This window comes from Astatotilapia calliptera, chromosome 5 (genome assembly GCF_964374335.1).
Source record: "Astatotilapia calliptera chromosome 5, fAstCal68.1, whole genome shotgun sequence".
NCBI lineage: Eukaryota > Metazoa > Chordata > Actinopteri > Cichliformes > Cichlidae > Astatotilapia > Astatotilapia calliptera.
The window spans coordinates 29,585,109-29,605,223 of record NC_137426.1 but is presented as its reverse complement, the minus strand read 5'-3'; the positions used below and the strand labels follow the sequence as shown (position 1 = coordinate 29,605,223).

General features: G+C 40.3%; 1 protein-coding gene across 1 annotated transcript; it reads right to left on the bottom strand.

Annotated features, from left to right (window-relative positions):
* Positions 1–2,397: 2,397 nt before the first annotated feature.
* mapkapk3 (MAPK activated protein kinase 3) lies at positions 2,398–19,982 on the bottom strand. The gene is made up of 10 exons (XM_026168734.2): positions 19,161–19,982; positions 11,997–12,136; positions 9,283–9,347; positions 9,044–9,123; positions 8,807–8,933; positions 8,575–8,650; positions 8,293–8,417; positions 4,845–4,930; positions 4,670–4,750; positions 2,398–3,029 (listed from the first exon to the last, which is right to left on the bottom strand). The coding sequence occupies exons 1-10, from the start codon at positions 19,461–19,463 to the stop codon at positions 2,874–2,876; spliced, it is 1,239 nt and encodes a 412-aa protein (XP_026024519.1). The 5' UTR covers positions 19,464–19,982; the 3' UTR covers positions 2,398–2,873.
* Positions 19,983–20,115: the final 133 nt, after the last annotated feature.

The window sequence follows — 20,115 nt, the reverse complement described above, 5'->3', positions numbered from 1 at the left end:
TTATTTTCTAATTAAAAAAAAAAATACTATCAGTAAAACTGATTCTCAATCCAGCTCAGGGGGTACAGCGTCTGCACCTCTGGGACCACAACACTGCAGCTTATTGGGGCTTCACCTCATCTGCTTTCACGTGACACTTTTGGCTTATAAAATGCACAGTTCAAGAAAGAATCATTCAATTACACAAGCCTCCACAGTTCATACCATAACAATAAAAACTCAAAACTCATCCAGTGTATGCTGAATGTGCTCTAAAATTTCTTTATCCTACTTAGCCATATAGAATATTCTGCTCAAATAATACTAAAAAAAACTGAACCATGTCACTTATTTACTGCTGAATGTGAAAGCCAAATCCTTTTTTAAAAAAAGTTTAAAAGCTTTCCAGGAGCTGTCATACTTGCAGAACTTGCTCTCTGTAGCGCAGGAAGACTGCTCCTCCTTGCCTTGACGTAACTCAGCCAATACTGGTGAGGCCTGTTGTTTACAGTTCTGCTGCGTTTAATTGGACAATACACACAGGAAGACTCCTGGTATAAAATAGTTTTCGGAGAGTTATTGCACCTGTGACGGAAAGAATGGAAGAAAGACTACAAAATATGATGTGTGCAGTATGATCAGTGCAAGATGAATCACACCAAACGGTGTCCTGTGATCTTGGAGAGATTCTCGTGGTTCCAATGGTACTAACATTTATTTTTGTGCTTCTTTTCATATTTTTCTGTGACAAAACCCAACTTAATTTATTTAAAGTTCTAAGACAACAATTGTGAAAAAAAAATGAAGTCAAGGCGCATCTAAGTATCAGTTATAGCTGCAGTAAAGAATTCTCCGATCTTCCATACAATGCTATGAAACGAAGCACACATGCACTGAGCTACCAAGCACTGTGACCCTCTGGAGATAATATAAGCATCATGTGACATGCCTGTGAGGACTTGAGGCTATTTTGGTGGCAATGATGATACCCTTAACTATAATAGTGATGGTGAGACTAATTGTCGAGCAGGAGCCTGCAAATGCAGATCTGTGAATAAAGAATAAAGACAGCCTTGCATACAAACACACAGAAAAGATAAGATAGGACGACACCGGGGAAATGACGAGGCATGGGCAGAAAAACACGTGGAAACGGAAACGACCAGGACTCGGGAGGCTTCACGTACAACACAGACTATTCATGACGGGGTGGAATAGAAACAGTGGAAAGTCACGTAACTCTCCACCGACCTTCAGCACATTCCTCCCTAAAGGCTAAAGAGATCAAACCACTCACCCCACTCACCCTATGCTCCTGCTGTTAGCCTCGCACCCAAAACCTCTCACAGTACACCAGGATAACCACATTTTAAAAAACTGTGTTTGATAACAGCAACCAAATGACTCAATGAAAGACATAATTTGTGATCCCCCACTGAGGAAACAGACTTCTAACTTAAGCAGGCATGCTTTAATTTTTTTTATTGTCATCCTTTTGGTTTGCAACCCTTTGCTTTTGAGGAATTACGCAAAAAAAGGGAAGTGTTCAAGACACTGTTATGTCAACATCATGTTAGTAATTGAGACATAGTGGTACATCAGGACTGGACTTGTCTCTGTATTATGGAGCGATTAGCACAAAACATTCCCTCCCCTAATTCGTCACGAGGAAAAAAACATGCTTTGGAATATGCTGTGATATTTCACTCGGGGAAAGCTGAGACTTTATTGTTTTATTCTCAGAACTTCTAAACTTCTTACGTTCACAGAGGCCCGAAGAAGAGCTGTGCAGTCCTGCTGACAGTACGGCAACATCCCAAAGGCAGAAAAGCCAAGTAGCTTTTTATGATCAGCGTCCCCTTAACACTCTTGGCATCACATGATCAAAGTGGGCTAAAGGTTGCAATCATAAACATGAAAATTTTGACCTTTTGCAGTTGAATGACATGTCAGATGGCTGCGTCCCACAGAACTACTTCGCTGCTCCTATTAATAGCAGCCTGACAAAGCCTGAAATACACAATACCAAAAAAAAAGAAAAATGTTGCCACATCCACAGGAAACGTGTCTGTCACACGAAAACTTCTATTTTAAGTTTAGGAGCGTGTTTAGAACCACCACGTGGAAAATCTTAGCATCTATGTGAAGTGGATTCACCCAAGAGGTTTCCTTTCTCCCTGCTAAGGTTGTATTTTAAAGAGAAACTGTAGTCACAATTTACTGGAAGCATTTTATCACCACAGTGACACATAAGAAATTTCTCAGGAAAACTGACACAACTTGCCAATGCAACACAACCAGCCGTTAGCCCACTGCAGCTACAGGAAGCTGACAGTCTGAGTGCTGCTCTGTTAACAGGACACCAGACTGATCTGCAGCAGTGATTCTGTACAAAAAAAGTTTCTCAGATGGAAGCGATTGTGGAGGCTACATTTTATTAACATTTTAGGATTTTGAATCCTAAAAGGAAGGCAGCAAACGAAGGACGATATTAAGACAAAAGACAATAATGAGCCTTTTAGTTTCACAGTCTGTCCACAGTTAGTTTCTTTGAGTGTGATCTGCACACAACTGCATAGTTACACCATAGACAGGTAAATCCAGCATTCAAATACACAACGTATACCACTACAAATATCTCTACACACAGGTACTCTTACAAACAGCCCAGCCCCCTCCCCAAAAAAGAAAAGACATTATTACACAAAATAATTAAAAACAGAGATGCCTGCAGTGACAACAGACAGGTGATATCACGTCTCCACGTCCCCGAAATATCCAGGTTTAACTCTGGCGTTCCTAATGTCTCTTATTTTAGAGCGCACTTGCTTGAAGTTGAGTCTCTCAGAAGTCTAAAGCACCTCTTGAACCTTCCACCAAAGCTCATCCTTGCCTCACTGACTCTGGCATACCGTGGACCCACTCTTGCCCCCCGCAGCGGCCTTCTTGCGCCTCTTGTTGAGCAGAGGGTTGCTGGAGGTGTCGAGATCTTTGATCTTCACCTGGTCATAGTCCACACGCATGGTCGCTAAAGCGCTGGTCATCTCTTCCTGCGAGAGAAGAGGCAGATGTTGGAGGATTTAGCTGGCGCTTACGGATGTGGAAACCGTTTGCTTTTTTACCAGTGGCACATGTATGTTTCCAAAGAGCAGCCAGTTAGCTTAGCATAACGTCAAGACATAAAATGGAGAAAACAAGCAAGCACGCTAAAGCTAATGAATTAACGCAATATGTCTGCTTTTTATTTTCCAAACAAAAAGTATAAAAAGGAGAAGCTGCGGTTTTAGTGAGGACTGTTTCTCAGCAGGGAACAGTTGCAGGTGTTGGTCAAGAAACTGTGAGGACATAAAACCCAAAGAGCCTGCAACTTTTTTTTGTTTACACATCAGTATAGGTATGAATTTTAAAAAAAAAGAGACGATATGTTAACCAGAGAAGCTTTAAAAGTGTTGATAAGTGGAATTTATTGCTGTAGGATGGTGTCAGGTTAGCTGTTTCCAGGCTTTACACCACCCCAAAATAATTAGAGCTGACATCTATCCTCTCATTAGTCATTTTTCACACCATCAACTCTTAGAAAGGAAACAAAGGAGGATGTTTCCTATAATGTCAAAATCTTCGCTGCAAAGGCTTCCACGCAGTTCGCTGCTGTTCAAGATCTGTGCAGCAGGAAAAAACTAAGCAAAGGTAGAAAGAAAAAAGGAAACAGGCTGGAAATATTTTTATGATTTTAAAAAAAGGCCTGAACTCAAAATGAGTCAGAACAGACCTCAGAGAAAACTAAACCTTTTCCATTTACTGTGAATAAAGCTCAATATAAAGACTGTACCCTCCTGACTCTTTGCTTTTTGAGAAGTGGTCTTTTATGCAACGCTGTACCCAGTACCCACTGCAGAAACGAACAGTGGTGTATTGTGAGCGTATCATTTTGCTGAATGGTCTTTTCACACCTTATCATGACAAACCTGTTCATTCAGCTGTTGTGAAGGAATGTGCCATTCCACATGTTATTTACAGGGATTGAAAATAAGTGATTGCCTAAGTGAGACATTTTGTACATTTCTGCATGGCTGAATGAACTTGATATGAGGAAGTGGTGTTTTCTTTTGTTTAGTAGTTTAAATCAGGAAAAAATGCAGGAATGGCAAAAGGTAAGCTAAGCTTAGGTGTGTTTGGGTTAAATATTAAACTGCGAACACTTCTTCACCCTGCTGGTTGTCAGGAGATAATAAGAATGTAAACACATGAGGATGGCAGTTTTCCTCACATTTCCATCATTAGAATATTTAAAGGGCCACTTTGCTGTTTTCACACATGAAAATCTGTTTAGAGGTCGTTAGGGTTTTACTCCAACAGCTGAAATTGTTGTATATGTCCTCTGTGGTTCTGAGCTTTTTAATGATGTGATTGTAAGCGGCCTTGATTACATCATATGTATGCCTTTAGGTGCATTTCAGAGCGTACATGGAGGCTTGAGGTTTCAAGAGAAACCAGAGTAAACTGGGACATTCTCATGCATTCTGGAAAGTTACCAGTTCAATATTTTTGGAGTTTTCCCCCATACTGGTCTATAAACCACTGCAACGTTAACTGAAACCCTACCGCAAGCTGAACATTTCAGCAGCCTATCATTAACAAGCTGTAATGTCAAGATGTGACCAGAGGGGGTCGATGTTGTCGTGCTACTGACCTTCACGTCCTCCCACATCTCTCTGTCTTCTGTCAGGACCCGTGTGGTGTGCAGGGGAGTGGAAGGAACCATCATGGACTGCTGCAGAGTCAAAACACAAACACCGATGAGGACGTAAGCAAACAGATGCACAGACGAGCAGGAAACAGTAGATGAGGCGTGTACGGGTGCTTACATTGATCCAGGGGTGGTTCATAAACTGGGTGATGGTCATTCTCTCGTTAGGGTCTGTCTTCAGTAGTTGGTGGATCAAATCTTTTGCTGGGAGACACAAGGCAATGCAAAGTTTACAACTTTTCACATGATGTTTGCCTTGGAGATAAAATGTCCTATTTATAGTGGATTTTGATGTGTTGAATTCAAATGTCACTATTAAAACAGCTGCTTGTCTCATTGTTTTATATATTGGTAGATAAGTTGAAAATATGTGCTGTGATTTGCTGAAACATGGGCAAATGTACAGGGAAATACAGGATATAAGGCAAAAACAGAGTTTTTACAGTTTTAACAACCATCAAAGTGAATATTTTGCATGGCCACCTTTATTCTTTAACAAAGGCTGAACTCTTAGGCATGCTTTCTTGTAATTTCTTCAATTAGTCTCGAGGTTCAGGCTCTGGGGAGAACAGACTGATAGTGTTTTATGTGTCTTTCTATTATCTATTATCAGTGCATTTGGGATCCCTGTCATGCTTTACAGAGAAGCTGTTGCCAGATAGGTGCTTTCCAGATGGTATTTTTAAATATTCTATTTAAAAATCGGACTTTTCTGACATCAATTTTGAAAATATACCCAGTACCACTGTCTGAAATTAGCTCCATGGAAGCGGAATATAAAGAAATCCCATGTGGCTCAAGACTTTTGCACAGTACTGTATATAAATAAGACTTGATATGAAAAAAAAAAGGTTTTCCCCCCAGTTGTTGATGTTTCCACAACCAAACTTATTGAATTAACAAAATATTTCACTGGTGCATTTTCTGTGAGTCAAAGTACTTTCAACAGCACACTGTGAAGGAAAAGGAAAATATTACTCAGGGATATTATGCAAAAAAAAAAAAAACCCTTGTAACTTTAATTTGCATCATTACAAATTGGTTAAGGTTGAATCAAAGGTCAGAGCAGAGTTTAAATATAATACCAAGAAGAAGAAGGAGTCACTGGAGCAAACGGAGCCACATATTTAACACTGGATGCAATTTAAAGAGACGGTGACAATGGACAGAATATTCAACATTAGAACAAGATTTATTGGGGAAAGAATCCCAAACTACCTGGCTATATCTGAAAAAGTAATCCCCGCCTAAACCTAATAACTGGTTGTGTTACCCTTGGCAGGAAGAATTGCAATCAAGTGTTTGTGTAGGATTTTGGCCCACTCATCTTTGGAGAATTATTTTAAATCAGTCACATTGGAGGGTTTTCGACTACGAACCGCCTGTTTAAGGTCAAAGCACCTCAATCACATTTCAGTCCACTTTGACTAGACCACTTCAAAACCTTCATTTTGGTTTTTTGAGCCATTCACAGGTAGACTTGCTGTTTTTTTTACGGACCTCTGTCCTGCTGTGCACCTGAGCTTCAGGGCATAAACTGATGGCTACAGTTCAGGATTTTGTGGTAGAACAGAATTTACGGTTCCATCAGGTACAGCAAGTCGCCCAGATCACCTTTTGTCTCGTCAGTCCAGACTTATACCCAAGTCAAAGCCTTGGGTATAATCAAGATGAAGATGTGAGATGAGCCCTTGTGAGGTTTTTTTTTTGGTCAGCAGTGGTTTTCTCCTTGGACCTCCCCCATAGATGCTTCGTGAACTCTGACCTTAACTGAGGCACGTGAGGCCTGAAGACTTTTTTTTGAAAATTTCTAACATTTTGAGTTATTTTCCAGTGTTAGAAAATCAGCACTGCTCAGTGTTGGTCATTGTTAATCTTCAAAACTGACTAGGTTACTTTAAAAAAATATAACACTGTCAAAAGTGTTCATTTAACACTCAACAGTGTTATATTTAACACCCATTTTGGTGGACCCATATAGACACTCTCTAGTGTCAATTTAACACTGGAGATTTTGCTGTGTAACCTTTCTAAGCCTGATAGTTGTCAGTGACTTTTTAAATTAGGTCATGGCATGAAATGTTGCTTTTTGAGATCTTTTAGCTTGTTTCACTTTGTCAGGCAGTTTCTCTTTTAGCGACTTCTTGATTCGACAGGTCTGGCAGCAATCGGGCCTGGGTGTGACGGGTGAAATTAAACTCAGCTTTCTAAAGAAATGTGGTTCATCATTTATCATTCACTGTTAATTCAAGATTTAACAAGGGAGGGAATCATTTTTTCACACACAGCCAGGTTGGTTTGGATAGTATTTTTTCCCTTGATAAAAATAATCATCATTTAAAAACTGCATTTTTATTTACGTGGGTTATCTTTCTCTAATATTACATTTTTTATGATCTGAAACATTTAATTGTGAAAATATACACATATACACAAATATACACAAAACTAAGAAACCAAGAAGGGCCAAATACTTTTTAACCACACTGTAAGTAAAGTTTATATAACAGCGAGATGCAAACTGGGGCAAGATTATATCTTGCTGTATATGATTCTCGAAAATGTTTCTGTATGATAATATCTTAACTTGACATACATTGACATTTAGTAAATCTGCAGAATTGGCCTGAGTGCAGCCCCTGCTGTTTAAGGTTTCCTGTTTCTGACAATAGAGAGCAGACAAGCAGGCCATACATGCATGAATGCAGATAAACACTGCTGTGTTACACATGATTGCAAACATTTGTAAAACCTGCAAATGTTTACAATAAAAAGACAAATATATTAAAATTGTTTTTTTTGTAATTCTCTCACAAAAGCTCAGATGTTTAGCCTACAGGAGTTTCTATTCATATGGATTAAACAGAGGGAAGCTACAGACTTTTTTTTTGCTGCCATACAAAATTAAAAGTTGTAGAAAATTTGTACATTTTTGAAGAATGAAACATGTTTATGAATTTTGCATCTCTTAAACAGCACAGTGGCTTTAATTTGACACGTCTAAGGAATTTACAGTAATTTTAGAAAATTTTAGTTTTGTTTTTTATAAACAACCCTCCGTTTGAGATCGGATATTTTTCAATGGCCAAGTCTCAACCTCAACAAGCAGCAACTGAAGGAGGCTGCAGTAAAGGCCTCGCAGAGCATCTTAAGATAGGAAGCACAACATTTGGTCTGTGGTTTCTAGACTTCAAAAAGTATCTGACTGCAGAGGTTTTTTATCCAAGTATAAAAAAAAAATCCTTTTATTTAAAATTATGCTACTTTGTCCAGTTGAACCTCTGAAAATGGCAGACTAAGCAGAAAAAATGGCTTTAAATCTCTAAATAGTTTATACAAAATTTTATATATTATATAATTTTCATCAAACCCCTTGTCAAAGCTGTAAATCTGCACTTAAATCATCTGTTTGATTTAAAATCCACTGTGCTGGTGTAAAGAGGCAACCCTACAAAAACTGTCCTTGTCTAAAAACAAATAGACCTAACGGTAACTATGTGTGCTCGTTGCCTATATGGCTGCAAGCTAATATGCTGTTTGACAGTGTTTTAGTTTGAGTTCCTCACCTTCCTGTGACACCTCCGACCACTCTGGATTAGGAAATTCATACTGGCCCATCCTGATCCTCCTCTTCATCCCAGGAGAAATGGCTTGGCCTGTATTCGAGTAAAACGGAGGGAAGCCGCACAATCTGCAGAGACAAACAAGCCGTAATGATGACGACCATTTAAAAACGTAATAAAATTAAGCAGCTCTTCTTGTAACAATATCCAAATACAAATACATGCGCCGTACAATAACATCTGTGGTGAAATCAGCACTGGCCTCCACACAAAGACAGTACTCACAGGATGTACATGATGACGCCCAGAGACCACATGTCACATGACTTGTCATACTTCTCTGGACCCAGAACCTCGGGAGCTTATCAACAGGAATACACACATACAAACAATATAACAGTGGAGATTAGGGCACAGGCAAAAAGTGACTCAGCAGCTTATTACTGTCATTTTGAAACATCTGGCTCATTTGTTAATATGGCCCAAACCCATCCCGGGACAAAGTAAGACATCTTACCCACATAGTACGGAGTATAACAAGGAGTCTGCAAAGGATTATGCAGCGTGGTCTCCTTTGCAAAGCCAAAGTCTGTCAGTTTGAGGACCGCATTTTTCTCTTTACTTGTGTACAGCAGGTTCTCTGGCTGGAGGTGGAAGCAGCAGAGGAAAACAAGTGAACCAAGCTTTCACCAAACTACCCAGACATGACATCACATGCTTCACGATTTGGGCACTGAACTTCATCTCTGCGTACCTTGATGTCTCTGTGCGCGATATCAATGTTGTGGAGAAAATCGATGGCCGTGCCGATGTCCCTCATAATCTCTGATGCCTCTGGGAGGAAAAACAGGTAAGCAGACTCTCTCAAACCAGAAGCAATTCCAGTGTTAAAACAACAGGAGGCACAGATGAAAGAGAGCTCGCTTTAACTAGTTAACACGTCACCGTTGCTGTGTATCCATCACGTGGAGTCTGCCCTCCATCAGTCCTCACCTTTTTCAGTGAACGCCTGGTCTCCTCTGGCCTGGATTCTGCTGAACAGCTCTCCTCCCTCCATACTGGACACATAGACAAGCAGGGAGAGAACAGGGATCAGTGTATTATAGAATAGTACCCACATTTCTGTTAGTACACGTGTACCACTTTTACAAAGTGCTTCACAGTTGGGATAAAAAGGCTTTAAAAATAAGTGTACATATTTGTACAGAGTCAAGCACACAGCCTTTCATTCAATCCTGCATACAAAAAGCCACAGATAACAGACAAAAGATTCAAACAAACCACAGAGCCAACCATCAGCCAACCTGATAAGGAAGGCTGTTCCAAAGTTAAGGGTCTAAAGTGTGATCACGCCTGGTTTTAAAATAAGTGTGTGGAACAGATGGGTGACCCTGATCAGACGACAGGAGTCTAGAGCTCTGCTACAGGAGCCTGTCCATGTAAGGTTGTCTGTAAATTACACATTAGAGATCATTAAAGACCTGCTTGCCTTTACACCAAAATTTGAGAGCATTTTTTTTCCATCAGTAAAGGAAAGGAAGACCAAAAGAAATGTTGGTCTTCCCCCAAAGCAAAAGCACCAGGATTATTTTAAACTACTAGTGTTATTTTTTAAAGGGGGGATTCTTTTACTTAATTATGAACTATTTACTCACACTGCTAAATCTTTTGGAGTTTCTTCTGTGACGAAACGGTAAGTGAAATAATAAAAATACTGAGTGAAAGTGAAACTGAGACAGTTTAAAAACAGGAAGAAGGGAAAAACACCAAAGTCCTACTAAACAAAACTGTGTTTATACTGAATGAGTGTGCCATTATTAATTCATCTTGCAGTGATATAAACACTATTTGTCACTTCTGTAGTGTCATTAATGACTTAGCAGCACAATAAGAGGTTATTTTGCAATAACATAAACGTTTGGTTTCATTTTATATCTGAGAAACGTTCAGAGACTCACTACCAAAAACATCTTGAGCCAGATGCTTCCCACTCTCCACTTTCATTGTGTGATATAGAGAATCACTGATACCTGAAACTCCACCTTGAGTTCTTTGGAAAAATGTCTCCATAATTGCATTAAGTAAGCGCACTTACTCCAGCACGCTTCTTGTGGATCACAAGAGCTGAAGGAGGAACGGGAGCTGCTAAGCTACCCACAGCGAGCCGAGCAACTTCCTTCATACAGGAAGCAGCAGACATTCTCTCGCTGTGTGTGTACCGTCAAGGTCACTACGCACATATAACAAACACCTGCCATGTCAGTCAATGCGGTGATGACAATCACTCTTTAAAATTCCCACATACTGAGCAAAGGTGTCATGCCTATGGAGTTCCTTTTTTTTCCCTCTGAATTATTCACATTTTCTCCCTTAGAGAAATAAAAAGTCCAGAGTTCAAACATGTGTCAAAGCACACACAGTTATGCGTCCTTCACTCATATTCACCTTAACTGTAGCTACTTTCCAAACCTTTAACCTTCTCCTACCTTACAACATGCATTGACTTGGACAGTCACCATATGTAGACAAGTGTTTTTGTCCTTATAAGGAAAACACTTCCCCACAACATGAGTAATATCTGAACCACACACACGCACACACACGCACACACACACACACTTACACAAACACACAGACTGTTTAGCAATGGCGTTGAATTCATTACAAACAGTTTGTCATGACACATGAAGCCCAGATGAAATTCTGTCTCTATGTCAGCTTCAGAGCAGCAGCTCTTATAACTGACCTTTAACTTGTATAAAGTTAAAGGTCACTACGGCTCAGTGGGGCAGAGCTTATTATGTAACTAAACATGTGTTCTACATATTTAAAAAAAAATAGACCCTTTTCTCCCAGCGGCCATGTGACATGACGTAGCTGGAAAACGCAGGTGTTACTAATCACATAATTAAGGCTCGTAAACAAATCAGACTCCCTGGTTAATGACACCGGTAACACCTGTGTTACTTCGTGTCAACATGGCTGCCGTGACGTCTGCATAACGTTCGTGGGAATGGCTTCACCGGCTGTGCTGAAAGGTGATGTAATCTCTGATTTCAAATAAAATCCACAGATGACGTAAGCGTGTGCCCGGCTCTATCCTAACCTAACCTCAGTAAAGAACTAATGTTATTATTTGACAGAAGGAGACCATATACAGGACGGCCTCTTAATTCTGTTTATATTTAGCCCAACTAACACTTTGAGCTTGAGTTGCTGTTATCTGTGCAGTTACAGTGTCACAACAGCGTTGATAGTATCTTGTTGGAAAAACATGTGGGCATGTTGTAAGACCTTAATCACTGCTGAGCTCATTTTCTTTGTTTGTCATGAAGCAAGGTTAAAAAAAAAAGAGAGAGAGAAAAAGCAAAAGTGTAAGCTGTAAAAATGATGCAAGGCAACTTTAGCTTGTTATTTTTAATCTTTCACTTTGTTATGTTGTCATTTATTCAAAGGGCGTCATCTTACTCGGAGCTGTGACTTATGGGACTCTGTACCCACTCCGAGCTCTTTTTCACATTAAAATACTGATTCATCATTACGTCCTACAGAATGAAAACTTCTTTAATGTCATGCTTTCAACAAAAAGAGAGCAGACTTGCTCTAAGTTTCAAGACACTGTTGTTTTTTTAAGAAAAGCTTTAAATATGAAAGTACAGAGAAAGTGTTTGATTCAAGGAAGTGCTAACTGACTGGTGAGATCCTACCACTCCATGATGATGAGCAAGCACTTCTTCCCGTGATACATGTTCTCATAGAGGCTCAGGATGCGAACGATGTACGGCCCTCCTGACACTCGCCAGTGGAGCTCCACCTCTCGCCTCGCTTTGGGACTATCATAGAGAATCTGGGAGAGACGCAAAGAGAAGGACAGATCATGTCACGTTATATAATCATTTATGAGGAGTCATTCAACTTTAACATGGATAGTTTTGGTGTAGTGTAACACAGCAGCAGCATCATTTTATAAAAACATTTTAAAAAACAAAACAAAAAAACAAAAGCAGTTTTTGTTTTTTTCTGCATAATGTGATATACATGAGCCAAGCTGATAAGTAGATGAATCAATACTAAATACGTTGATGGTAAAAATAATCAACATCGTCTTAGGTTTTACATGTCAAGACATATGTGGGTCTAAAAATTTGGCAAATACGCTCTTGTATGAAAAAATTACATGATATATTACACTGTGTTGTTATTTTTTTTAACAAAAGGTCAGTCAAAAACTGTAAAAGCAGTGAGCAGTACATCCCTACTGCTTACAAAGGAGTTAAGAGGGTAAGTATGAGCCAGGTGTTGCTAGGCAGATGCATTCAATGCTATAAAAGCAGATGATTTTTGGCAGTTCTCTGGTCTGCACCATTCAGGTGTGTGTTACACAACGTCAAGACATCACGAGTGATCTTGTTGCTCATCAGTTTTGGTTTTAATCTGATTACTCACAACTAGGGATGGGTATTGATAAGATTTTCACGATTCCGATTCCATTTTCGATTCTGTTTAACGATTTGATTCTTTATCGATTCTCTTATCGATTCTTTTTAAAAAAGGAGAACACTAAGTTCGATTAGCTTAGAACTTTGTTTTATATCTTCTCTTTGAACAAGATAGAAATTTAGGAGTAACATGGCCTTACAAACCCAACAGTGAGATCTTAAGAGATCCAGCCTACGGCTCTTCAATGGGTGTCACAGGGTCCCCAGGAAAAAAAATTGTAAATGTAAAATAATAAAATAAATATTCTTCTGTAGCAATAACAAAGCATAACATAAATTATTCAGTAGCAATTACACAAGAATATCCAGTAATGTCCCTGCCTACAATTAAACACATTCACTTACCTAAAATTGGGGGCATCTGCTGTGGCAAATGGGTTCAAGCCAGTGTTTCCAACTTAGCGACTTTGTCGCTATATTTAGCGAGTTTTCAGACCCCTTAGCGACTTTTTTTTTTAGAAAAAAGGTCGCTAAAAAAAGGACGTGAAAGCGCGTATCGATTTTACTCTCAACAAGCAGTGGGTGCTGTAACGCAGTCAGTTCTTCTTTTACTCGTATGCTGTTTTGTGGCTCACAAGGTTTAAAACTACTTATAAACACACACACAAAGTAACTCCACCAGAGCGCCTATTTCAGGTCACTTTTGCCGGTCCAAGCCCGGGTAAAGGAGCAGGGTTGGAATTGTGACATTAAAAAAAACAATAATTGCTAAAATAAATTTAATTTGTAGTTCTAAATAAACTAAATGCATTTAGGAAGTTTTTTACTCACTTAATGTCTCTTCCACGATGTTATTTCTCTCTCCAACAACATAGGTTACAATTAGATTAGCATGACCAATTATGCAAATCAGGCGATGACATCATTTAGCGACTTCTAGCGACTTTTAGGACAGCCAATAGCGATTTTCCTTACTGAGGAGTTGGCAACACTGGTTCAAGCCTTTTACCACAAACTTAGTCACTGCTCGGTGACATTCGTCTATCCTGGCCTGAAAGGAGACGCTACCGGTAGACTGCAGCGAGAACTGCCAGCATCTGAGCCAGACTCTGTCTGTCTCATCATGGTCACCTAAATGCACAGTAATAGCAGGTTTTGTAATAAGGCAGATCGCGCTAACATAATATGCACTGTTAGTTGATTATTTACCTGCCGCATTAACGGGAGAGGACGTGCAAACGTTACCGCTGCTGCTGGGTTGAGATTCACGAGTCCGGAGCGGAATTAAAAACATGACATTCATTTAAGGTTATCACGTGTTTTGTGAGCAAATGCTTTTGCATATTCGTAGTGTTTCCTCCCTTAAATGAAGTATCTACTTTGCAAGTATTGCAAGTTGCCCTGTTGTCATCCGTTCTCGTAAACTTTTGAGCGTTTGAGCCGCTTACGCGCCGTGTTTCCTGCCAGGTAAACGACGCTCCGCAACGTGGTGACGTCATTCGGCGACTGGAATCGATAAGGGAATCGTTTGCAAAAATGGCAAACAATTCCAAGGAATTGAAACAGTGGGAACCGGTTCTCAACAAGAACCGGTTTTCGATACCCATCCCTACTCACAACTGGAAAACATTCAAGACATCAAATTGACCCCAAGGTCAGACAATGCAGTTATACCTCAGACTCCACAGGCTCAGTTGGTATGTTAAATTTTAAAGTTTGTGACAGCACAAATAGAAAAAGACTGAACAAATATGGCTTTTTTGAGAGGTGACTGGGGAAAAAAAGCCTCTTCAATCTAAAAGGAACATTTGCAGCATTTCTTAGCACTGCAAAGTTTCATATGAACAAACCAATGTGGAGATGTTGCGCCATATTTCACAGTGTTACGTTTGGTGAAAACCAAACACAGCACATCGGCACAAACACCCCACACCAACTGTCGAGCACGGTGGTGGAGGGGGTGATGATTTTGGTTTGCTTTCCAGCCACAGGACCTGGGTACCTTGCACTCATTGAGTCAACCGTGAACTCCTCTGTATACCAAAGTACTTTAAATTCAAAGGTGAGGGCGTCTGTGCAACAACTACAGCTTGGGCTAAACTGGGTCAATGATACTGTTTTAATCCCAAGCACAGCAGCAAATCCACGACAGAATGACTGAAAAAGAAAAGAAGCAAGGTGTTGACCCAGTCAAAGTCCAGATAAACCTGACGCAAAGGCTGTGGCATGACCCTAAGAGAGCTGTGCATAAACAAATACCCATAACATTGCAAAGAAAGTGGGCCAAAATTCATTCACAAAGATGTGAGAGACTGATACTCATACAGAAAACCATTATTTAAGGTTTCTGCAGCTAACGGTGATTCTACAAGCTACTGAATCGTGAGGTGTGCTTAGTCTCTTACACAACTTCCATATTTTAGCTTAGCTATTGTTTAATAAGTAATGATTTATAATCTCATGCTGCGTGCTGTTCCTCCTTTGAGGTGGCATTTAAATAGTTTTAACAACTGGTGAGAATCAGATGATTTTTTTGTTGTTATGTAAAACCAAAGCACGGAAAGAGGGTACTTTCTTTTCAAAACGACTGTAAGTGGATTGGTAGTTCAAGCTCTAATGTCAGTATAAGAACTGATGCCTATAAATACTGGAATACTGGAATAGCCGGGTACTCACACAGTTTGCAATACAGCAGACACACACACATACACACACATACACACACACACACACACACAGACGTACAAAGCAGGTGACAGACTTTGACATAGCACACAGTCAAGGGGTATTTTTGGATGTGACAGTGATGGAGCTATCCCCTGTTGTTCACAAGGCCGGTCTGCTTACAGACTGCGCCTGGAATACACAACACACACAGAGTTTGACTCACTGACGTATGACAGACACACATACATAAATCTGTGGTGTGTTGCAGGTGACTTTCGCAAGGCTCTACCCGAGCAAATTGGATTCAGCTGGTGGGTAAACATGAAATTTCTTGGAAACTCCAAAATGCCGGAAAGAAACAGCTCATCTGTGTAGCGCCTTTTTTTCCTCTATCTTTTTTTGCTTGCTAATGTCAAAGAGGAAGCAAAGGGTTCAGAGGACGGCAGTGTGTTAAAAGAAGAAGTTGAGGGTTTCCGGTGTCTGATCTGCTACTACATGTGTCCTATTTTGCTCACCCTCGCCCACTTGCCTTGACTTTAAGCGGAGCAGTGGGCAGGTTTTGCTTTTGCTATGTAATTTATAGCTTTATGACTCCAATCAAGAGCAGATAGTTTATGAGCTGGTTTCCTTAATTTCCTGCAGCGAAACAGAATCGGCTCTAATAAAAAGGGGCCTGTAGCACTGTAGTAAAACATAAAAAGGGTTGCAGAGGAAGGACTAAGAGAACGAGACAGTTAATCTTCAGGAGGATTTTGTTCTTATTTGAAAGGGCACGTAAACCAGTCAACGATGACTCGACACTCAGACGAATCAGATCTGTGTCAGGAGAAGCTTAAGAAACACTGAGACACACACCTTTAGCTGATAACGCCCACTAAATTTAACCACATGCTGCCTCCCACAGAACCTTGGTTAACACACACACACGCGCACACACACACAAACACACTTTAATTGCTCGAACATGTTTACACTCTATTAAATATTAGTGAATTTCAAAGTGCTGGTCTGTATATCTTCATAAAAATGTGGTTTATCTTTACAACATCTGCCAATAAAGATCTGCTCATAAAGGCTACAGCAAAGTGGTCTAGAAAGCAGGAGACTGTGTAAGTGCTAAATACTAATGTCAGCAATCCTAACATGTTCATATTCAGAGAACATCAAAGATTTGTTGGGTTGTTTCTTTTGCTTTTGGACCAAAGTGATACACAGACTGATGATACCAATTCTAGAATCACTTTTTTTTTCTTTATAATGATTTAAAAAGCCTGAAAAACTCACTCAAAATTGTAAATGGCCTTTTTCTTCTATAGTGCTTTTCTACTTGAACCTCAGTCATTCACACACTTTGCTTTCTGTCTGACATTCACACTCTGATGAACACATCAAGGGAACTTCAGTTCAGTATCTTGCCCAAGGATGCAGATGACCTGTGCTCACAGCCACCTCTTAGAAGACTTCTACTGCTCAAGTATAAAAATACTCACAATGCATTTTTGCATATAGAAAGTGGAAGTGAAGCAATGAAAACATAAAGTTCCTCTGTGCTGTAAAGGTACAGAGTGATCAGAGTGATCCCAACAAGACACTTCCAGCTCTGTTGGGTTGATGAGGTTTAAAAGCCTAAATCCTTCAATTCATTCAAGAGGACCCCAGAGACTGATTAACTTGTTGGAGGGAGCTTAACCCTAACCTATGAGATCTTACAGAAACTTTCAAAACAAAAGTCTTTTTTGGAGCTGCCTTTAACCAAAACAGTGGGCATTTCCTTTATGGTTTGGATAATTTACACCCTGAAACACACTCATTTGTGCAACAAGTGTGCCAAAGTGATAACCACAGAACCCAAAGCCATTGATAAGATTTTGACTATGAGTAAAACAGGCCTGCAGGCCATTTAGCTTCACTTGAAAAGGCCCAATGTTCTCTTAAGTGGAACAATCATTTGTACTTCTGTCTAAGCAGTTAATGGTGGAGGTCACGAACGCATCCAAACAGCACAGGGCTCTCTCTCCCATCCCCTGCTGTTAAGTAAGAAAAATCCAAGTTAAAAGAACCAAGATAACTTTAACTGCATTACACTGAAAGGATGGCTTTGTTCAAGCACTGCTGCAAAGTAGATTAAAGCCATAGCCATCTATTACATTCAGCGCTCAGAGCAACACTTAATTTAAAAACCCAATGGGCCGGTCATCCGACTCTACATCAGTCTAGCTTCTGTTTACTTTTACTCACTATTTAACTTGACATAACAAAATTAATCAAATTTACATAAACGGCTGTATGAACAAGCACAGTGCAAAAGAAAAACTGCAGCAGCTACAATAGAGAAGACAGACTGAGCCATCAGAAGTGTTTCTTCTGCCGTCTCTTAACACCTTTTAACAGATCTTCAGAGAGAAGAAGATGGTCAGAGGCTTAATGTGATGCGTTCCCTCTCTACTTGGGTCACAGCGATCTATTGCCGGCTTTCCCCTACGGAACAGTGTGGTTGCAGTGACACACACACAGTCTTTTGGCAGAACATTAAAAGACACAAAACTTTCTTTGTGTGTTTCAGTTCTGTCATTACTTCTGACAAAAGACAAAAACTTGCTGGATTCAGATTAGCATTTTGCCTGAAGATTTTTTCCGCATCGGAAGTCTTTTTCATTTTAAGTAATTCTTTCTGCTCATATTTCTAAGCAGAATTGTTTTCTTTACCGGTCCCACCCATGATGCTATCAAGAAAAGTATCCCCTTTCTGATTTTGGCATTCTATCTTTTTTTTGTAATATTCAATTTCCTGCTGCAGTTTATCTCATTTTTAAATCTTTAGCTTTAGTTTCTATCCCAAAGTTTTGGGTATGCTCTCCTTTTGACACTGCTGCCTGGCTGGCAGCTCAGATCCAGATGGATTACTGTAAACCAGTAAATCTCTCCGGGTCTGTGGACCAGTGGTGACAGGTGAAAACCTGACGACCTGTGCATGTGTGCAGATGAGTGTGAAGGTTTCTACCGCTCCCAGAATAAAGTGTCACCATCACAGTCCGTGTGTCTTTGAAGCAGTGTATCACGTGATATTTTATGGCTAGGTGACCACACACCCATTAACTTGGAACTGATTGCAAAGGGCTGACCTTCCAGGAAACACCACCAGATAAGTGAATGTGAGCTCGGGGAGAAGCATGTACAGTGCATGTCAAACCCAGTATGATCAGTAGGTATATATACATGCAAAACCAGCAGTCTATTCATCTATCTGTCTATGTCAAACACTGGTTTTGTTAGTAACCTTTAACCTTTCATGTTCCTGGAAAAAGAAAATCCTACTTCCATAAAGGTCATAGTTCTTGATTCTTGTCTACACAAGTTTCCACTCTTATATTTTAAACCCACAGTGCAAACAAACACTTTAGGATAGCTTATGGACCCTTATGTGTGTTTCCACACAGTTAGGTATTTAAACCATACTTGCATTAGATTAGGATCAAATTTAGAGGAGCAGCAAGTGATATAAATAAATACCTAGACACACCACCATAATCCAACATAATGGACTGACGCCTGTTTTTCCAAATGGATTGACCAGTCTGGACAGTCGACATCTATGTTATTACATCCAAACAAAGTGAGAGATAAACTTGTATCAGAAACAGGTGTTCTTTCAGCTGGGGTGATCTAGAGTTATCGCTTAAAAGCTATAAAGTCTGCAGTTATACTGTGAGAGTGTCAACAGGAGGGCCGGGGACAATTTATGATATACTCATGAGACTTCGATACCTTTAGCGCGCACTTCTCTCCAGTTTTCTTGTTAAAGCACTCGAGGACTTTGCCGTTGATCCCCAAGCCCAGAACCTGATTGGAGACTTTATAATCGTCCGTCACCGCGTTTCGCTTTATCTCCAGTTTAGGGTAAGTGGGCATGGGGAAGTGTGTGGACTCTGCGTCCTTCTTGTCGGCGGCTGGGAGAACTGCCGGCTGCTCTTGCTGCAGTTTCGGGTTGCCATCCGTGGAGTCTGACTCTGTCCCACCAGTATTTGGCGGTTGCGGAGCTTTTTGCTTTCCGTTTCCATTTTGCAGCATGTTTTACACCGGCTTGCTGTCAACAGCGGTGCACAGAGGGACAAACTGTGAGCAACTCTCCGGATTAACGCGATGAGTCCAGCCCTCCTCCGGTAAATGCGTAAAGCTGAGACCTCTAACGCATCCGCCTGTCCCGTGCGGACTCTACCACAGTGACTCCACTCTATCTTCACACAGGCTTACAAGTCAGAGTCCATTTGGGGAAACTACACTATAATTCTATTCTTTAAATGTAGCTCTCTGAACTTTAGCGATCCGGGGTGGCCCGTGAGAGAAAATCTAAAAAAGAATTTGAGCGCAAATGAACCATTTAAGAAAATTCCAGTCAGACGTGTTTGGGGGTAAAAAAAAAAAAAAAAGAGGCAGTGGTGACGATTATCTGTTGATCTCGGTTTCCCGCTGATAACTCCTTCAGCTGCATTCACATGGCCAGTCGCTGTCACAGTAGTTTAAGCGCCACCCTCCTTCAGTCAAGTCATATTTCTCAACTGACCTACGCGGCCGCCTTAAAGGAGCAGGACGGATATTCAAGCATCAAATGAGCGCTGCGGGGAGGTGAAACTAGTCAGTGGTAATAACGGTTGTATATTTGGCTGTGCAGAAAATACACACAAAAAAGGATCCAATTACCAAGTGATTTTAGTGATGGTAA

What these genes read in the sequence shown, in the direction of transcription:
- mapkapk3 (XM_026168734.2), bottom strand. Translation starts at nt 19,463, where the DNA reads ATGCTGCAAAATGGAAACGGAAAGCAAAAAGCTCCGCAACCGCCAAAT. An exon ending in TCGCGCACAGAGACATCAAG is followed by an intron (nt 8,934 to 9,043) that starts GTACGCAGAGAT and finishes TTCCACCTCCAG; the next exon opens with CCAGAGAACCTGCTGTACAC. An exon ending in TTATACTCCGTACTATGTGG is followed by an intron (nt 8,651 to 8,806) that starts GTAAGATGTCTT and finishes CCTGTTGATAAG; the next exon opens with CTCCCGAGGTTCTGGGTCCA.